The sequence below is a fragment of the Amphiprion ocellaris genome, chromosome 11 (assembly GCF_022539595.1).
Source record: "Amphiprion ocellaris isolate individual 3 ecotype Okinawa chromosome 11, ASM2253959v1, whole genome shotgun sequence".
NCBI lineage: Eukaryota > Metazoa > Chordata > Actinopteri > Pomacentridae > Amphiprion > Amphiprion ocellaris.
In genome coordinates, this window is record NC_072776.1 from 2,362,032 (window position 1) to 2,383,950 (window position 21,919).

Consider the following 21,919-nt stretch of genomic DNA (forward strand, 5'->3'; position numbering starts at 1 on the left):
AAGGAATTTTTGGAATTTTCTTCCTGAAGGTTATGCAAATTTTAGAAATTCGGGGAATTTTTTGCTGAATTTTTGGATTTTTTTCAGACAAGGAAACAATATTTTTTGGTGCCCATAAATGAGGACAACAGGAGGGTTAATAAATCTCAAATTAGGAGGTTACATGAAAGCAAAAATCTATTTTTTTAATTGAAAAACTGCCTTTTTTTTAAGCATATCTGGCTTATTTTATGACACCTAAGCTTGACAATCCTGGTAAAATAGAGCTTAAAATAAGTTTTCCCAGCTAATTTTAAGATCTCAATATTCTAAATATCATATCTTATTTCAAGAAATCTTACCAAGCCATTTTTCGCTGGTTCTATTGGCAGATTTTTTCACTTATTTCAAGGTAAAGGTCCTTGAAATTAGTATTTTTTTCTTGTTTTGAGAGGAGCATTTTTTCCAGTGTGTGTGTCAGACAGATGAGGTGTGCGCTCCGGTGTCTTGGGCGTCCGTGTGGGAGTCGATACTTGATAGAGCGTACAGCGTCGCCTGGTCAATAGAGTGGAAGTCCTGCCCCGACTTGTTCCAAGTACGGTCAATCGAGCAATGGTGACACGGCTGACACACACTCAATCCCCACTCGAATTGTGCGCCACACACACACACACACACACACACACACACACGCTTTGTCACTCTATTTCACAGGGATCACACTGTACAACCCCCCTCCCCTGACCTCCCTCTGATGGACAGCAGCGAGAGCGTGTGATGGCCGCGGCCAGAGAATAGCAGGTGGGAAAGCAGAGAGAGAGGCATACTAAATGCATGGATCCAGAGAGAGTTTGTGTTCAGATCAAACATGAGAGGAAGCGAGAGAGAGAGGAAAAGAAGGCGCTGAAAACAAGAGCACGATCGAGCAGGAGAGGACAGAGACAAAGAGAAGGAGCGAGAAAGTGTACGAGGCGGATGGAGGAGAGACAAATGGTGAAATCAGTGCTGCCGGTCCGTGGCGTGCCGACTGGTGCACAGGGGGGTTTGTCAGGAAATCAATGTCGAGAGCTCACAGACCCACAAACACACATCTACAGCACACACACACACATACACGCTCATGGTGCTTTGAGAGGGAGATGACGAGGTCCGGAGCTGAGCGCAACATGGGCTTAATGAGGCACAGCAGGACTGCTATGTGCTCTGCATTTCACACACCTGCACGTGCGCGCGCGCACACACACACACACACACACACACACACACACACACACACACACACACACACACACACACACACACACACACACACACACACACACACACACACACACACGAGCTCATATAGAAATCTCTCTTGAGGCTCAGTCTCATTTCTCACTGCTTCACATCGCTTCTTTATATCCCCCTCTCCTCCATTCTCTCTCTGTCTTCAGCTTCATCACTTTCTCCCTCTCTCTTCCCTCAACGAACAACAGAGACTCACATCTCATATTTGTTGGTATTTATTTTAATAACTAATTTTTGCTGATAAATGAGAGACATTAGAATCGCACATGCCTGGATGTTCAAACCATAAACAAGGAAGTGAATTTGGTGACATACGTGCATTACGTTTGTGCTGAGGACTGCTGTGATTGGTGGAACTCGCAAAATTGCGTAAAAGTTGCGGTGATTGGACAACATTGCAAGGTTGCGCAGAATTCACGGAGATCGGTTGAATTCGCGTGAATTGGTGCAATCACAACATCGCAAATTCCTGGAGGGACTGATTAATTAATAAGTAGCTATTTAGGTCATTTTAAAGCAAAAGTGCCTCAAATTCTCAGCTTCCACTTTTTGCAATGTGAAGTTTTGTTGCTTTTCTGTCACAATAAATTGAATTACTGTGCATTTTACACACATATGGTAGCACAAGACAACATTGAAAAACAAAATAGACCGAATGATTAATCAGAAATATTGTAAAAATTAAGTTTTCCACACCTGCACACACACACACGAAGGCGAGCTCGTATAGAAATCTCTCGAGGCTCAATCTCATTTCTCACTGCTTCACATCGCTTCTTTATATCCCCCCCATTCTCTCTCGGTCTTCAGCTTCATCACTTTCTCTCTCTCTCTCTTCCCTCAATGAACAACAGATTCACTTTGCCTGGTTTCAAACACTCACAAACATGTATGTGCGCACACACACACACACACACACACACACACACACACACACACACACACACACACACACACACACACACACACACACACACACACACACACACACGCACACACACACACACACACACACACACACTTCCTATCCTCTCTTGCATCCACTTCAATCATTCTTAGATCATCCAGCCTCCCGTTCTCCATTTCCTCTGGTGGTTTGTTCATTCATAAACCATCACGCTGCGCCGTCATTGTGTGTGTGTTTGTGTGTGAAATAGAGGGTGGGACGTTGGGTTAGGAGGCCGAGGGGTAATTGTGCATGTATGCAAAGCCGCATGCCCGCCTGCCTAAACACATAAGCTTATCTATGTGCAGTCAATACATGACAGCCCCACTGACACCTTGTCTTTCCTTCGCTCTAACCTATTAAAGCACTGCAAGTTTTTTCCCCTCACATCATGTGTGACGAGGCACGAAAACACAGATATCTTCCTCCCATTTCACTCCCTCCGGACGTATAAGAGGTGTGCAGCTGATAAGGCTCTGAAGCGGGCTGTTTTTGGCCTCCTAGCCTGCCCCCTTCCCTGTGCACATAAAGCTGTCTCCTCATGAGTTATGCCACTATTACATCGTCTGGCTTATCGCTAATCAATGCAGGAAAACTCCCATGAGGGGGTGGTGCACCTCCCTTAATGGCGCAACCTCTCACGCACAGAAAAGGGGGTGGGATGGTTTGTGCCCACCGAAACACAAGATACACCCGTGCACAACTTGACTTGACGCATCAAGCGGAGTTTTTTTCCCGCCCACAGAGCGCATAATAAATTTTCTTTTCCAGATTGTGTCACAAAGCTTTGCACCAGGCATCGAAAAATGCAAAAAATATCGCACACACACACGAGGCAACTTCACACTTGTGCCACAGAAAGCGCTCAAGGGAGTTTAAGCGACGGAAACACGGAGCCACAAAGCGTGAAGACGAGTGTGCACGCACGCACGCACACACACACACACACACACACACACACACACACACACACACACACACACACACACACACACACACACACACACACACACACACAGACACACACTTAAGGGCTGACACTCACTCCCTTTTCAATTAGAGTGTCGGCTGGCTGGAACAGAGAAAGAGGAGGAGGGGCCTGTCAATGCTCTGCAGGGAGACACATGCTCTGGCACAGCGAACACATGCACACACACATGAAAATATACATTCAAAGGCTGACGTAGAGGCGGACGCACGGAGGAGGAACAACACGCGTGTATGCATGTGGGACCAACAGTTCATTTAGAGTTGAAAGTATTGAATGATTTAATCAATAAGTATGTATTTAGGTCATTTTTAAAGCAAAAGTGCCTCAAATTCTCAGCCTCCACATTTTGCAATGTGAGGTTTTGTTGCTTTTCTGTCACGATAAATTGAATTATTGTGCACTTTACACACATATGGTTGCACAAAACAACACTGAAAAACAAAATAGGCTAAAATTATAAACCAGAAATGTTGCAGAAGTTAAATAGAAAATCTTTTTTTTTTTAAAGTTTTCTACTCATCTCGTATTTGTTGGTGCTTATTATAATAACTAATTTTCGTTGATAAATGAGAGACATTAGAATTGCACATGCCTGGATGTTCAAACCATAAACAAGGAAGTGAATTCGGGGACGTACGTGCATTACGTTTACGCTGAGGACTGCTGTGATTGGTGGAACTCGCAGGAGGTGGGCCAAAATTGCAGAAAAGTTGCAGTGATTGGACAAAATTGCAAGGTCGCGCAGAATTCACGGAGATCGGTTGAATTCACGTGAATTGGTGCAATCACAACTTTGCGAATTCCTGGAGGGACTGATTAATCAATAAGTAGCTATTTAGGTCATTTTTAAAGCAAAAGTGCCTCAAATTCTCAGCTTCCAGTTTTTGCAATGTGAGGCTTTGTTGCTTTTCTGTCATGATAAATTGAATTATTGTGCATTTTACACACTTATGGTAGCACAAGACAACACTGAAAAACAAAATAGACCGAATGATTGATCAGAAATATTGCAGAAATTAAGCTTTCCACTCACATCTCGTATTTGTTGGTGCTTATTTCTCGGACCAGGTTGAGGTACAGGTTCAGTGTGATGAGGCAAACCCAGGCCAAGGCACTCCAGTCTGCAGACAGAAAGAGAAAAACACCAAGGTCAAATTACACGACAGCTCGCTGCCACACAGCACGCACCTGCGAATGTGTGTCCAAACGCGCTCCCATGCATGGGAGCGCGCATGTGTTTCACTTTGATAAATGAAGGCCCATTCCGCAGTAATATGAGGGAAACCTGTAGCTTAGGGTGATGGATGAGAGGTGGGAGCTCAAAGAGAGATAATGATGAACTGTGGAAAAGCAGAGGAAGATAACACAGGCGTGGGGGCTGGAGAGGAAGAGGGGGGGAAATCAGGAAAGCGAGGGCCTGGGGATGCTGAAAAGAAGAAATGAAGAAAGAAAAAGGAAGGCGCGCTGAATGAATGCATATTACGGAGACCGTTAGGAGCTTAGAAAGCTAACTTCCCTTTTCTGCCCTCCTGTTGTCTTCATTTTCAGGCACCAAAAAATATTGTTTCCTTGTCTTAAAAAAATCCAAAACATCAGCAAAAAAACTCCCCAAATGTCTGAAAATTTGCAAAACCTTCAGGAAGAAAATTCCAATACTTCTTTAAAAGTTTCCCTTAAAAGTCTTTTTTTTTTAATTAAAGAAAATTCTTGTAAATATTTTCAAAAAAGGAGCAAAAATCTTCCAAAAAAAATCCTAAAAATATCTAAAGTGACTCCATATATATCAGTAAAACTTCTAATATTTTCTTTAAGAACGTTCCCCAAAAAATTTTTTGTGAATGTTCTAAAAGAAACTTTTTTTTACATTTCTTTTTTCCATCAAAAAATGTTCAAAAATTTCCCAAAAAATGTTGAAAATGTGGAAGTTTTCACTGTGAAAATACATTTTTTCCCCACATTTTCAAACTTTAAAACGGGTCAATTTTGACCCGCAGGATGACACAAGGGTTAAAAGTTTTCCTTAAAAGTTTTATTTAAAAAAAAAAAATCTCCCAAATTTGACAAGAAAATTTTTGTAAATATTTTCAAAAAATGAGTAAAAATCTTCCAAAAAAATCCTAAAAATATCTAAAGTGATTCCATATATATTAGTAAAACTTCTATTTTCTTTAAGACCATTCACAAAAAACATTTTTTTAAACATTCTTAAGAAACATTTTTAACATTTTCTTTTTCCACAAAAAAATGTTCAAAGATTTCCCAAAAATGTTGAAAATGTGGACATCAGAAGTTTCACTGTGAAATCCCCCCCCCCCCGTGTGTGTGTGTGTGTGTGTGTGTGTGTGTGTGTGTGTGTGTGTGTGTGTGTGTGTGTGTGTGTGTGTGTGTGTGTGTGTGTGTGTGTGTGTGTGTTTCTGTTGACTGGACAGGCAGAGCTGGTCATCACAATGATGAATTCTCACACTCAGCTTATTTAGTTCCCCACAGCAACCCTCCCCCCAAACATCCTGCACAACAAAGTACCATCCTCTTTCGCTCCATGCCCACGGGGAACAGGCTGTAATTGTCGGCTGTCATTATCACAATAAATCTTTCATAACTAGAAAAAAACAGCCAAAACTTTGCTTTCGCTCGACAGCACAGCTCGGCTCCCTCACCTGTCCCGTCCCGTCGCCTGCACCTGCTGCCGTCTTCTTCCATTTCAAACACATTTCATAAAATTTTATTGGTGGGAGTTAAAAGCGGAGCTGTGCTGTGCGGCTCCCACCAGACTCGTCGCGCCGCAACAGAACAAACTGCCTGTTCAGCCGGTGTTTATGTACGGCCGTTTGTCCTCAGCGTGAGGATCTTCATGATAAACCGAGGTGACACGCAGCAACCCTGCAGCACTAACTCACTGCCCATTACCCTGCATCCGTCCATGTGTGTGTGTGAGCGCAGGTGTGTGTCTGCCAGCGAGACCAATAAAACAAGCCTGGTGAAGTGTCGTATTAGCAGCCAGTCCTAACTAAGAATCCTCACGCTAATTAAGGCTAAAACAGCTCTAATTGCGACAAATGCGAGCAATGCAAATAAAACCAACATTCTTAGCGCTGAAGCAATTCTGCCTCGGCTGTCAGGATTGCACAAATCGGTCCACTTCCCACCAATTTGGGGAACCCAGTGTGGCTGATTACGCCAAATTAAATGGTGGAGCCCTGCACTGTCATTGGAGGAAAATCCTCTCCTCATGCAGGGTGCAGGTAATGAAACACTGAGGTTTGAGGGTGGTGTGGTAGAGAGGTTGCAATCGGCCAAAACCACACCGCACAGTCATTGAGCTACATGTTACATCATTGCTACAGGTGTGGTATTCTTAGGATGGGTGTGTGAATATGGCTGAAAGATGAACAAGCTTAACCACAACATTTTCCAACACATATCCTCCACACACCATACAATGAAAGACAGGGTAGATATAATTGCACATTAACATTATAGCCATACCATGAGGGTGTTAAATACAACATAAAACACATATAGTAATATAGCAAGACAGAAAGACAAATCATCTTTTTTTAACCCTCGTGTCGTCCTGCGGGTCAAAATTGACCCGTTTCAAAGTCTAATAATGTGGAAAAACAATTAATTTTCACAGTGAAACTTCTGATGTCCACATTTTCAACATTCTGAGGAAATCTTTGAACATTTTTGGTGTAAAAAAGAAATGTTAAAAATGTTTCTTAAAAACATTCACAAATTTTTTTTTTGTGAATTTTCTTAAAAGAAAATAGAAGTTTTACTGATATATATGCAATCACTTTAGATATTTTTAGGATTTTTTGGAAGATTTTTACTCATTTTTTGAAAATATTTACAAGAATTTTCTTGCTAAATTTGGGGAATTTTTTTGCTGAATTTTTTTTTCAGACAAGTAAACAATATTTTTCAGTGCCTGTAAATGAGGACAACAGGAGGGTTAAATACACACCTGCAGGGGTCAATCATTTAAAAATATCCAGTGACTAAATATTTAAACCACTTTATCATTTCAATAGCTCACTTTCTATCTCATACCTCTTCTGGAAATGACTCCTTCCATACCATGCACATTTTGCTCTCAAGCCAAAAAGAAAATGACAAACTATTTTTTAATAAATGAGCTCTCCATCAGATGTTTGTTGCTTACTCATCTCCCCTGTGTAAACCATGCCAGTGAGCGGTTAATTAGGTTTAGTCTTACCAAAATAAGTTAGCCACCAGGCTTGGAAGTCACACAGCGATCCCTTCGGATGAGTCTCACCCTGGATAGCGAAGGAAGAGCAGCACAGAAAAACATTTTTTACAACCCCACTGGGGGAAAAAAAGGCATTATGTGGAGTTTAGTGAAACACAGAAAGTAACTCACCATGACGTACGCTACGCTGTCGAAGAAGGCAGCTACAGTCAGGCTAAGAATCATCTTCTGTACAGTGAAAATTAATAAAAGACTTGAAGAAGCAGACTCTAACCGAGCACCCCCAGTAAAAACGGCAGAGCATTTATATTCACTTAGAGAGAAGGGCAAATTATAGCTGAAATGATCACTGACGTGGCTGACAGCTTGGCATACGCCATCCCTGGTGACAACTCTGTGAAAATATCACAGAGGAAACTCTCCTTATTTTCTGCTCTGTATAGACTCAACACATTGTATTATTTATGAAACGAATCAATAATCTGTACGCTACAGGATTCTGATGGGGGAGGTGTGATGCACAGCAGATGCTGGTCTCATTCAAACTTTGAATAGCCGTGCTAACACAATGTGGCTGCACACACCAACACACACACAGCTCTGTATCAATTTGTGTCCAGCAATGACCCTGCCAAGGCTACAGAGGACAAGGGGGATGAGGAAGACGAGGAGGGGGAGGCAGAAAAAGAGCGCAGCAGGGCCTTGAGAGCACTAAAGACTATTGACTGACAGATAACCTTTGTGAGTGGATGGACGTAAGGAGAGGGTTTACGTGGTGTAAGAGCAGGGCGGAGGAAGAGGAGGAAGGGGAGGAAGACCAGGAGGACGTGAGGTCGCTCTCTGCAACCTGGTCCAGAGGTAATAAGATCCATCAGAGCCCTGCGTTAAGCTGTCATTTACTTCAGATTAGGAGGATAACGCGCTGCGCTGCTGAACCTGACAGACCTGCTAGACTGGCTTCAAAAACACAAAAACATCCACAAGCTGCACGGCATAAAGAAGCCCTAGCATACTGCAGAAAATTAAAACCCTTTTGTATAAAAGAAGTAGAGAAACTAACATTATTTCATTTCTATTCAGTGTATTAAATATTTATTTAAACCTCTTCATTCGGAACGGAGGAAAAGCACAAGACGGCAACCGCTATCGCACAATGACCATAAGTCAATTAACTCCGCAATTCATTAATCTGTGCAATTTAATTGGGTTCAATTATGCCAAGATTCGCCATGACTAATTGAGCACATTTCCGGTAATGAAGCAAAACAGAAAAAGGAAAAGAAATGTCAAAATGCACCATACTTTGTAGTACAAATTTACCTGAGCCAAGGAGTGATACCTTCGGAGCAGCCAGATCACAAACAGCATGAAAACGCTGAGGAGGGAGAAGAAAAAAGAAAAGCGTGATTTGCTAATTGAAAGGGCCAACAATCTGAGTACTGCAGGCCAATTACTGCTCGATATAGCATTACAACTCCAACACAGATCCCTGCAGGCTCTCTTGTACACTAACTGTACTCTAACCACTAATATTCTTATGCTTGTTTTAAAATCACAGCCCATGAAAGCTTGTTTATGCTGAAATCAATGAAACCTGCATGTTTTCACAGAAAGAGAACTAACTAAAGGCCTACTTAGATGCATATGAAGGACTGAATCACTGCCAAAATAGCGCAACTTTGGTTAAATGTAGTAAAAGGCAGCGCAGTTTATCTAATAGCTGACAGACGCCAGCTGCAAAAACATAACCGACAATTAAGACATTTTACTAATCTAACGTCAGACTTTTAAAAGTGATTTTCCTGTTAAACGGATGTGTTCTCCGGCAGTCAATGCTGTCCAAAATGGACTTTAGAAATGCAAATCATTCAGTTTCATTAGTATTTTCAATTCAAATCGCCACGGCTACGGTTGCACTCATGTCTATTCAAAGCACTTTCTACTTTCCATCTACCCAAATACATTTTACAACCAGTGCAGACTTAAACCACAGTTACAACGATGGAAAGTAAATCTGACATGCAGGGTGCGGCCAATAAAACACGACACAGGACAGTCAATCAGCACACCTTTGACACAACCTAACAGCAGCTTCAAGTCTTATACATACAGTATTTAACCCTTGTGTCGTCCTGCGGGTCAAAATTGACCCGTTTTAAAGTTTGAAAATGTGGAAAAAAAAATATATTTTCACAGTGAAACTTCTGATGTCCACATTTTCAAGTTTTTTCGGAAATCTTTGAACATTTTTTGGTGGAAAGAAAGAAATGTTAAAACTGTTTTTTAAGAACATTCACAAAAAAATCAACCAAAATTGAGCGAAATTCGCTGGATTTTGGTTGATTTTTATGTGAATGTTCTTAAAGAAAATATTACAAGTTTTACTGATATACATGGAATCACTTTAGATATTTTTAGGATTTTTTTGGGGAGATTTTTACTCATTTTTTGAAACTATTTACAAGAATTTTCTTGCCAAATTTGGGGGATTTTTTTTTTTTTTAAATAAATCTTTTAAGGGAAATTTTTAAGGAATTATTTGAATTTTCTGAATTTTTGGATTTTTTGGTATATTTTTTGGTGCCTGTAATGAGGACAACAGGGGGGTTAACACTGTACGGAGGGTAAAATTCGACTTTATATTTAACTGATCCACACACAATAACACCAGCTATAATATTGATTATGGAAAACATCACCAAATATGTCTTGATGCTACCCTGTCTATCAGTTAGACTTGTGCATTAATCCAATTATAGGCAGAACAAAGCCAAATATGCATCACTGTGAAAAGATTTTTATCACAAATACCATCAGGGAGACTCATAAGAATATAATGTCTACCATCAAATATTACTCACATGGAATGTTTTTGCCTAATTATCCCATTCTGATGCCAAAGATCTGCATACAACACTGATCCTGCTCCATATTCAGGGATGGCCCTGAAATAAACTTCATTTATCTATTCAGTGCAGTTGGTGGGAATTCAATGTCCTCTTAATGAACCGTCAAACAAACTAGGATCTGAAGGTTGAATTTTTTGGTTTGATGAATAATTCTGCCGAAGCTGAAATCATGAGCACTCCAAACAGTGTTTTATTTTGTTGTCCAAGGGAAACAGAATGTACCGTCTCCTGCATTATGGGATTTGTTTGATACATCGGCTAAATCCTCATTAGAAGGCCGCCGTCAAAACGTGCTTTTAAGAGTTATTTATTGTCGTATCATTCCAAAACATCGGCTTAAGGAGACAAATTTCTGCAGCAGCTATCTAATTGTGAGCTTACTCTAACATCATTTATTTCTTTTGCTAAAACGTTCTGTGGATTACTCGTTTAATGGTCAGACACAGCTTTAATTTCTCTTTTTTTCTCTTAACCTGGCTAGTTGGTTCTGTGAACACACCCAAGACCTCAACAGACAGCTAAAATCTACAAAACTACTACAGCAAGTTCTCCAAAATGTGTTAAAAACAACCAACCTACATGCAAAGTACATTAAAAGTCAATGTTGAGTGTAGAAAGAGTGGTCACCTTTCCAGAGGTTTCATTTTCTGCTTCCTGCACTTTTGTATGACATTAATCAATTAAAAAAGGATGATTCATTTTATTTTTATTTGTTAAAGTGCTTGAAATGCTTGCACATTATTCCATCTTAGTGTATCCCTAAATCACACTACTCTGTGTAGAGCAGGGGTGGCAAACATCTGGCCCGTGGGCCAAAACTGGCCCTCCAGAAGGTCCAATCCGGCCAGAGAAGACGATAACTGCAGATTGTAAATTTGTAAAACTATAAATTTAAAATAATTTCTAGACTTTGACAAGTTTTTTTGATGATAAAGTAAAAGGCTAAATTGCTCATTGTTCTTTTGTGTCTCGTTTTTGTAATATTTTCTCGTTTTTGTTGTTTTTTGTCTGACTTTTGTCATTTGTCTCATGTTTTTGTCATTTTGGTTCTCCTTTTCATCGTTTTGTTTCCTTTTTGTCTCACTTGTGTTTTTTTGTCTTATTTTTGTCATTTTGTGTTTCGCTTTGTTTTTTGTCGTTTTGTGCCTTTTTTTGTCTCGCTTGTTTCGTTTGTCCATTTTTTTGTCGCTTTATGTCTCGTTTTTTTAATATTTTGTCTTGTTTTTGTTGCTTTTGGACCCTTTTTTTGTCTGACTTTTGTTGCATGTCTCATGCTTTTGTAGTTCTCTCATTTTTGTAGTTTTGTGTTTCTTTTTTGTCTTGCTTGCATCATTTGTCTACTTTTTTGTCACTTTGTTTCTCACTTTTGTTGTTTTGTGTCTCATTTTTGTAATATTTTGTCTTTTTTTGGTTGTTTTTTGCCATTTTGATCATAAATCATTGTTCTTTTGTTGTTTTGTGTCTCATTTTCGGAATATTTTGTCTAGTTTTTCTTGCTTTTTGTCTGACAAAAATGTTTTTTTGCACTAAAAGAAAGGGAAAAAATTTGGAGTTGTCGATATTCACAGGTTATTACTCTGTGATTTTACTGGTCTGGTCCACTTGAGATGAAACTGGGCTGAATGTGGAACCTGAACTAAATGAGTTTGACACTCCTGGTGTAGATGAACAATTTATTGTGAGTTTAAGACAAAGAATCATTTAAGTGAGAAATAATTCAATGAAATACTCACCATCCTACTAAGGAGAAGGTTCCTGTGGCTCGTTTTACTGTTAAAATCACAACCTGTAAATCAGAAACAGTGCATTATTCCATGGCTCACATCCACTAATCATAAGACAACATATTAAAGTGGTTAACTGTCTTATGCAGGCTCTGTGTATTGTATTTATTTTAACTACAGCACTCTGGAAATACGTCGAGAGGTGCAGTGCAAATACCGTACCACCATCATTATAATCATAAGCTTAGAAACTACCGGCCTGACAAGGCTGCCATTTGTTCATCGGTGTTTTCTGTCTGTTCGTGTGTATAGACAAACACGTGTGCAAACGGAAAGGATAACAAAATGAAATTTGCATACACTGCAGGCAATCCAGACATAAACACTGGCAACGTAGCGACACCTAAAACATCTACGGTATTTATGAATGTCACATCCACGTGTATCGGAGCCATTTTAATAAGCTATAAACTCAGAGGGCTGTTAAACGGCAGCTGAGTGAAACGAAGTAAACACACAGGCAGGTGTGTTAACAAGGCCAGAACCTGACAATCGATGCATTAGAAGTCACTCGCAACCAGAAACTGAATTCAGAGAACTGAGAAAGGTAGAAGAAAGGAAAGGAAAAGAGCTGCAGAATGATGGGAATGAGCAATGTGTGAGTCAGTCCTGTAAGCTTCGGGGAAAATGAATGGGCTGGCAGCAGTCTTGCATGTAAAACAGAGCAGAGCACGTCCACACAATCAGATGTGCAAGAAAGCTATGTGGCCTCTCACACACGTCCCACGCACGAATTCGCAGAACGGGCCAAACAACAACAAGAAGTGCCGTCGATCATCACGATAACCTATAATCACTTGTTGTGTCATGGTTTGACCTACATAGAGCAGAAAGGAGGGACATCTATTACCAAACAGAAACAAGATGCTTAACAGTTTTCTTTAATCGTTTGGGAGCGGACTTCAGATTTTAAACTGAAGTTCATTTTTGCAGAAGTGTAAGATTTCAAGTTGCAGACAGGAAATTTACTAAGAGGCATATTCTGCAGACATTTTCTCTCCGAGGCCTTTTACCTGTTTATTACTGTTTTAATTATATTTGAATGATGGCTCCCAGCACACCACTGCAGGAATGTTAAAAAGGCTTAGACTCTGCACTTTGTTTCAGATCACTTCATAAACTGTGCATGAATGATCCTGGTTTTTTGGGAAGTTAGGCATATTATTTTTTGTAAATAGATTATTCTCCTCGTGACATGCAAGTCACACAAACATCTGCATCACGGTTAATATACAGAGTTAAAATGATTTTATTTCCGATTCTAAATCATGAACTTTGTCTTTTTTAATTACAGATCTGACAGCTGACTTGGAATGGGTAAATGAAAGGGGTACGTTTGTTTGCTGTTGATTAATCTGCCAATTATCTATGACAACAGTCATTTTGTCAAAAATGTAATTAATTCAAAATAGCAACATTAGTAACAATTTAGTCTGAGCAACATTCCGACCCTAAATATATCATTATTTTTATTTTATAAACAGAAGAAAAAAAGCAAAATCCTCACAATTAAGCAGCTGGAAACAGGAAACGTTTGGTATTGTTGCATGACTAATTAATTATCAAAACATAGTATTGCCGAGTATTTTTCTGTTGATTGACGAATCAGTTATTTTACGAATCACACAACTGAATTTACTAAGGTAATTAGCAGGGATAAAACATCCTGATACAATATTCCAAATGACACCGGAAGGCCAAGTTAACGACCGACCTGCAAATAAATATTTATATAGAAACATAATTTTAGATCAATGAATATGAATGATGAATCAATATTTTAATCTCTGACAAGTTTTGCTCAAACAACAAATAAAAGGATGCTGGCAGCCGTGTCATAATTCAGATGCATTTTTTTTCCATTAAGAAAACACTGAAACATGTAATGCATGAAAATTTTGTCCTTAACAACATGGGAGACGACAGAAAATGGATGAATATATGAATATTTTGCCTTTAGTTTGACGCAGAACTCAAACTGGGTCAGCTGCTTTAGTCAATGTGGGTCATCTTTATGGTAGTCAGACTGCGTATGGCACATTGTGATCAACTGTTGACAGTCATAAGCAATTACTTGTCAGTATATATGAGATTTGGGCTCCAGGCGAGACGGCATTGCTGCAGCATTCCTCTGCTTATATAGCTCAGCTGAGACAACCAATGATTACCTGGAGTCTGATGCTGCTGGCACATGAAACTACATCTCCTCACGTTAGCACATTTACTGCACCGGAGACGCCGCTGATTCCGTCTCCGGCCTCTTTCCTACCCAACGCATATCAAACTTGATTAAGCAACAAGCTACAACTGATCCAAGTAGGGTATTTGCTAACTATGTTATTATGGAGGTATGGCAAGTATTGAAAGGTTTACTCATCACCTTTATGCAAATCCACAGGGTGTGGATACTGCAAGCACCTGTAAATTCAGCGCAGTCTAGTTTAACGATCAGTTTTGCTGAGAGGTGTTCATTCAACTCACTAGTTGCTTTTAGCCTTGAGTTTCTGTTCTCGCACTTGACTGCACTGTGTTGTAAAGGGCTGCCATTGTTGTGGAAAAACCAATCAAATTTGGGCTGGGGCTTTAACGCATTAACTTCGATTAATTAATTACTGAAAAAACAATGCGTTAAAAAAATTTAATCGCACCTTTCTCAGTTCCCTAATGTCTGGCACGTCAGAGCACAAGAAAGTTTGGTGAACAGTGAAGGAAAAGGAGACTGAATTGAGCTTGTTGGGCAGAAAGTTTTCTTTAAAAAATCCTCCTGTTGGCAGCTTGGATAAAAGCCTGGTTGTAGCAAATTGTGCCACAAAGAGTTTTCTGATCACCTCAATGTAAAACATGTTGCTGGTAGCACCAGGCAGTCCTGGTACCGGCTAACGGTGTAGCCATCCCATAATAGACCACTTTAGAAGACATTTAAAGTGCTTGAGTTTACAAAAAAGTCTTGAAATGCTGAATGTAATCACTATAATTGGACTGTGAGTTTGCAGTAATCTGTGAATGTAGCAGACGATGATGAAAAATGCAGATAATTAGAAATGAAACAAATATTTTTGTGGTTTAAGTTATTACTCTGCCAAGGAGGTGGTGTAATAACTTAAAAAACAAGTCATGTATTTTATAAAATGATCACAGATTTTGTGTCAGGCACATATTTACCAGTGTGAAAACTTGCGATTAAATGAATGCAGGAAAGTAAAGAAATATCGTGTATTACATAATGATTGCAGATTTTGCTTTGGAAAATATTAATCTGCAAAGTAATTTCCAACTATTGTGAAAGACCCAAACTTTTCTCAGAGAAGTATAGGAGTAATGGCATAAAGCTGAATATAGAAATCGAGTTAATGCACTTAGTGACTTTCTATCACTGCTGTTAATGTATTTCGAGTTTTTCAGTCATATTCTAATCAACGTATAGACCTGTTTTTTATATTTAACATATTTTTCTTACGTGTAATCAACCAGACTCAAATCTGAAATAACATTATTAACATTAAGGAACGACAGCATTAATGTTTCGTTAAGTAAGAACAGCTAAAAGACATTAGACTGGTGAGCTTTAGTACAGTTAGCTGCTAATTAGCTGCATTGCATCGGTTCTATTCAACAGGCCAGTTCATGACAGACAGCTCCCGTTAGCATCAGCAAAAGGAGGCTATCAGGGCTTCTATTCACCGACTAATCAATCCACCAGTCAATAAACAGATATCAGGTAAATAACTGACTTACTCCAGCAGCCACACGTTCTTTAGCTCACCAGCTAATTAGCCAAAAAGCCCAAACTGAAGTTGCGCTGACGTCAGCTACTTACGCATCGATAGTCCTCTGAGTCTGTAGGAACAAACACGCAGCGTAAATCATTACTCGTTGACTGATTTTGATTGTTCATTTTGAGATTTTTTTCAAACTGTTTCGCTCCAAATTGTTTTTGTTTTGCTGCAGCGTTCTTCTCACTTCCGGTTTCTACCGTGTGCGCGGAAGGACAAAAAGGATCACGGACGCCTTTGAGTCCAATATTGTTGAATGACTGCAACCGTAGGAAATATTACATTAACCCTTGTGTTGCCCTGTGGGTCAAAATTGACCCGGTTTAAATTTTGAAAATGAGGGAAAAATATATATATATATTCACAGTGAAACTTCTGATGTCAACATTTTCAACATTTTTGGGAAATCTTTGAACATTTTTTGGTGGAAAAAAGAAATGTTAAAAATGTTTAAGAACATTCACAAAAAAATCAACCAAAATCCAGCAAATTTCGCTGGATTTTGGTTGATTTTTTATGTGAATGTTCTTAAGGAAAGTATTAGAAGTTTTACTGATATATATGTAATCACTTCAGATATTTTTAGGATTTTTTCTGGAAGATTCTTACTCATTTTTTGAAAATATTTACAAGAATTTTCTTGACAAAATTGGGGGATTTTTTTTGATAATACTTTTAAGGGAAACTTTTAAGGAATTATTAGAATTTTCTTCCTGAAGGTTTTGCAAATTTTCAGAAATTTGGGGATTTTTTTGCTGAATCTTAGAGAGACAAGTGAAGCAATGCAACCCCTTCAGCAGAGACCTAAAAAGATTGTTTTTGAAAAATGACAGAACATCTTTCCAGCTATTTGGTATTTGGAGTGATTCTGTCAATAAAGAAGATCAAGTTGGAAATAATGACTCTTAGTAATGAAAGTTCTACTTACTTCTGTTGCATTCATTATCTAATGTGAGGCCTTTTTTATGGATTTGTGGGGAGGCATTTCAGCTGCTTTTCGCTGGAAGGGTTTTGTTGCACTCTTTAAAACGCCCCAAGGCCGTTCTATTGGATTCAAGTCGTGCAGCATTTTTGGCCAGGACATAGTTTTCTCTGTTTGTCTTTAGAAACTCCTGTGTGTGTTTTGGATTGTTAGCATGCTGGTATATTGCTCTTCTGCTAAGCTTCTGGAGACAGGGCTTCATCTTCTCAGCCAGTATTTGGTATATTCAAAGCCATCCATGGTGCCATGTATGAATGTTATTTCCCCACCACTTTTCCCTACATCCCCTCCATTGTCATCAGAAGTTTCATTGTGAAAATATTTTTTTTTCCCCACATTTTCAAGCTTTAAACCGGGTCAATTTTGACCCACAGCACAACACAAGGGTTAAATAAAACCTGCTTACTTTTAGATTTTGTATGCAGTAATTTAATTTGTACTGAGATATTTGCTTGTATTCGATGTCAGTTAACATCTAACATACTACTCAGGTGCTGCAGATATGTATGTAAACATAAACATCTAATGGATAAAAATGCTACCACAAGGTCAAATTTACAAAACATGCAATTTCTTTGGTACAAAGTCTGTGTTTGGGGCTTATCACTACACATATGGTACAGTAAAACAAGCACAGTTCAGTGATATCCTGCACCTTCATGTACCTCAAGGTTAATGATAAAGTCTATCTCAACGGATGTTTTTAGAAACCTGCAATCTCATTTACAGTCTTGTAGCAAAGCGTGCTACATTTGCTCTAAATGTGAGGAGCAATGGTTGCACAGTTTGTAAACAATCTCAATGACAGTAAAGGAAGAATTTTCAAGGTTTGTCTTTTTAACCCTCGTGTTGTTCTGCGGGTCAAAATTGACCTGTTTTAAAGTTTGAAATTGTGAAAAAAAAATACACTGCAACACAATAAAACAGAACACATGCTATTAAAAATACATAATAAATACATGACATATAATAAATAAGTTAAGATAAGTTAAAATAATATAAGAACAAACTGAAATACACACATTACCCTATACATACATGCTGCACATCCCCAATTACCTCCCTTTGCTAGCTGCACCTAGTCGCTCATTAATGAGCCTGACTGAGACAGGGATAAAAGAGTTTTTAAAATGGTTGAGCTGCACAGCGGGACTCTGTACCGCCTGTCTGAATTCAACAGCTCGTACTCTGTGAACAGGACATGGGACGGATCAGCAAGAATGTTGTTTGCTTGCCTGATGGTGGCCTGTATAAATAAGTCTTGTGGTATTAGTGGAACAGGGATACCCATGATTTTACTCGCCATCTTCACCAGGTTATGAATGTGTGTTTTTGACTTGACTGTGAGAGCCCCAAACCAGCAGGTGATCCGGTATCTAAGTATGGATTCAATGGTTGCACAATAGAAGATCAACATGATTTCTCTGCAGACACCAAAAAGTGTCTGAGTGGTCTGAGGAAATGGAGATGCTGATGGATTCTGGCACAAACACTTGCCACCTGTGTGTCAATGTGCACACCAAGGTACTTAAAAGAGGTGACCTGTTTAATATTGTCACCGTTTATGGACACCGGACTATGGCCACAACTATCACTTGCAATATAAATTGCTCATAGGAATACTGGGATGTTGAAGTATAGGTATTTAACATTTGGCTGTATCTCCTGTTAGTCAGTCTCAGGTGTCTTCTGTGTTAAAGTGTTATTAATCACTCAGCTATATCTTTCCTTTCAAAAGTTTTGCATGGTTTATGCTCATTGTGTGCTGTTTCTATGCATGTGTGTGTGTCAGCGAGGGAAAGAAAACAGACAGGGAGAGAATCAAAGTGGAAAGTGGGTGTGTTGCACTCTATTGACCTATTGTGACTCTGAAACTCCAGCTGTACCGGCCGGCCTTTGGGCCTGTCACTGTTAGTTACTCAGAAAACAAAGATGCATATCTGTCATTTCTTTTTCTTTCTTCACATGGCAAGCTATTACATAAAACAACGCATGCATGTGTACGAACAACATACGCAGCAGCACTTTGCATTCTCTTTCAAATACATATATCTGCAAATAAAAAGCAAACAAGTGATGCCATACACATTTAATTTGACTACAGCATTGGTTGCAACCAAACAGCACATTAATGTTTTTGGTCTTTTTGTAATGCAGCTGCTGTGCTGGAAAATACTCAGTGGACACAAGCGGATGAGAAAAACTAAAGCAAAATCTCCTTCTGGATGCTTTAGCACATGTAATATTACTAAAGAGATCCTTTTTTGCTTCAGAGTTCAAGTGGTTCAAGGTGTTGTCAACTGAATATAACTGACAGACGACATTCCTCAACCTGCAGGTAATTTTAAACCCTCCTCTCCAGTAAAACACATCTGAAATTACAGGAGGCTGGTGGCAACATGCAGCTGATGGTGTTTTAAATCAAACTTTTTTCACATTTCTTTATGTTCAGTACATACAATACTATAGCTTTAGTGTTTACACTGACAAATATTTGTTAGTGTATTGATTACAAATATATTTAAGCATAAAGTCAACAGATTAATGGCTTTTTTTGCTTTTTTTTAGTCCTCAGGAGAGCCGGCATGTGTCCTCTGGCACTGCTTCCAGGAAATAAAAACAATACTACTTGGCATAAGCTGTCTTTTGTTTATAGTGCAAAGAAAGAACACTTCAAACACAAATAATGCAAAAAGAAAAAAAAGTATTCAAATTCTGGAACAAAATGTCTGAATGTGCTAATAAAAAGTATCAAATTAGCACTTATACTTCATCTAATTGATAGGAGCTCACCTGATGCTGATTGCACATAATAATTATAACAAAAATAATTCAATTTGTGAGATAACACCTGTTTTTAAGGCCGAGGGGGATGGAGCCGAGTGCACTCCCGACAAAAGATAAAGAAACTAATGCTGCCTGACATTTTATCACTTCATACTGTATAAAATGGTCCTTTGCTTCTCTTAGATTCTGTTCGATTTATGGTATAAAACATGACAATTCACTCTTGAGAACTTGAGCTTTCTCAAGTTTATGGAGAACTAAGATTCTCAAACATTTACAGCACATAAGTTTTGACTAACATTACCGCCAAATGAATATTTAATAATAACCTACAGGCTTCTGTTTCTGATCAAAGGGAAAAGATCAGTTATTTGTGAGGTGTTCCTTGTATTAACGCTGCACTAAGGAGCAGGAGGATAAAGATATGAAATAAACATGTTAGTGCTGTTGTCTTTGTAGTCAAGTGCAACTGTGTAAAAAGTAATGCACAACAAGTGGAGTAAGTTTATATAAAAGTTTATTTTAGAAACAAATAGTACAAAAACAGTGTAAAAGGTGCAGAGAAAAGCATTCGCTCCTCTTGACAGATGGACACAACAGCAAATAGGACAACACCAAACAATGCATGTCTCGTGGAAACCCTCATTATTCTATATGCACAAGAATTATCAGTTGATTCCAGTTCATTGACCATGTGGGACATTAGGAGATCATGGGCAGCTACAGCGAGCATCTGCCTCCTTCTAGGAAAAGCCTGATTTATAAAAACACATCAGATTGAAAGAGGCAATCATCAGACACAGGACAGCAAATCTGAACACACTAACATCATCAGCATCGCAGCCAGGAAGCTCAATCTTTTGCCAGTATCCCCCTTCAGAGGGGCGGTTCAGATCCTGTACATCACACCATCCACTTCTTCTCCAACTTGGAAATAACATTTGGCTCTCAAATGTACAGCATGAGGTAATAAATATACATTAAATTAAGGTTTAAATACGTTTCATTTGTGCATCACGTGAGCAGAATGCATCTTTGCGTACAACACCGTGGAGTGCAAAGGACAAAGTGAGAAGTACACAAATGCTTTCCTCACGATCCGCACATCTACAGTCAGTAGCACAGAGGAGACCAACACCACGCAGGCCTGCAGACAGGAGCAGCTGCCTTCTTCTCTACCATCCAAACATTTCATCAGTAGCAGATTCAGCAGCAGTAAGGCTCGTTGAGAGAAGTCAGTTCAGCCCGTCAAGTGATAAAAAAAACACAGTCTAAGTGTCTGTGGGTTTACTGGCCCCAGCCTCCCATTCCAACCTCCTTCTTGTAGCGCTTGGTGAGGCAGTTGGCCTGCTGCGTGAGCTTGGACAGCACCCCTTGCAGCCCGGTCAGGTGGTACTGGAACTGCTTCTCCAGGTCCTCGTCCTCTTCCTCGTCGTCCTCGGATGACGCGGCGGAGGACGTGGACGCGGAGGAGTTGGTGCGGGTGATCATCATGCTCTCCTTGCGCCTCTCGTCGGCGGCGGCGCACCGGACCCCCCACTCGATGTCCCGGCGGATGGACTTGAGCAGCTGGTAGTAGCTGTACATGTCGCCCTCGTCCACGTCCGACTTCAGGGAGCTCATCTCGCTGTCCTCGTCGACGGGGACGTCCCGCAGCAGGCTGGGCACCATGACCGTCTGGTCCATGTTGTTCACGGCGCCGATGAAGCGGTTCATGGCGTTGAAGAGGTTGTTTTTCTGGTTGGGGCTTTCTGGCAGCTGCATCATCATCTTGGCGAGAGTTTTATCCGTTCAGGAAGAAAAATATTGAAGCAAAGAACCGACTTTCTTGTCCTCTGTGAGTACTCTGCTTTAAATCTTATCGGCTTAGGGAAGCGTAATGCCGCAGCGGGGGTTGGTTTTCCTGTAGATCAGTTGGAAGCTGGACTCGGTTCTTGAGTTTCCCCTTTTTTAATGTTGGTCTTCTTCTGGTGCTGTGGAAACGGGCGCGTCTTATATACAGGTGGGTTCGTGCTCTGAAGGCGGTTCTTCAACCTGTTTGTCGAGTTGTTCCGAATGTAACCGGACCCAAATGACCTGAAATAGCACACAGCAGAGCGGAGAGGTTTGGCACGTTTCCTGTCGGAGGTGTGGCTTCTAGTTGACAGGTAAAATGAGAAGCAAGTTCACAGAAAGCAAAAATCACTCCACGTCTAAAAAAACAGCTACAAATCCTCCGTCGTTAGGTTTTCTTTAGCCGAATGCTCGCGTTGCTTCACCGCG

At 39.8% G+C, this 21,919-nt stretch overlaps 2 protein-coding genes across 3 annotated transcripts in view; both read right to left on the minus strand.

Moving 5' to 3' along the window:
- Positions 1 to 16,091, minus strand: part of si:dkey-100n23.5 (cyclic AMP receptor 4) — a 66,242-nt gene extending 50,151 nt beyond the window's left edge. Inside the window, exons 1-6 of one of the 2 annotated variants that reach the window (XM_055014951.1) lie at positions 15,933 to 16,091; positions 12,065 to 12,117; positions 8,743 to 8,797; positions 7,594 to 7,650; positions 7,429 to 7,489; positions 4,240 to 4,327 (exon numbers count right to left, since the gene is read on the minus strand). In XM_055014951.1, the coding sequence (XP_054870926.1) occupies positions 4,240 to 4,327; positions 7,429 to 7,489; positions 7,594 to 7,650; positions 8,743 to 8,797; positions 12,065 to 12,117; positions 15,933 to 16,010 (392 nt within the window). In that variant the 5' untranslated portion in view covers positions 16,011 to 16,091. The remainder of the gene's footprint in view (positions 1 to 4,239; positions 4,328 to 7,428; positions 7,490 to 7,593; positions 7,651 to 8,742; positions 8,798 to 12,064; positions 12,118 to 15,932) is intronic. The other variant, XM_055014952.1, reaches the window with a different exon arrangement.
- A 4,066-nt stretch (positions 16,092 to 20,157) lies between these two features.
- Positions 20,158 to 21,427, minus strand: LOC111566423 (mid1-interacting protein 1-B-like). Its single transcript, XM_023267005.3, has one exon. The coding sequence runs from the start codon at positions 21,425 to 21,427 to the stop codon at positions 20,945 to 20,947; it is 483 nt and encodes a 160-aa protein (XP_023122773.1). The 3' UTR covers positions 20,158 to 20,944.
- Positions 21,428 to 21,919: the final 492 nt, after the last annotated feature.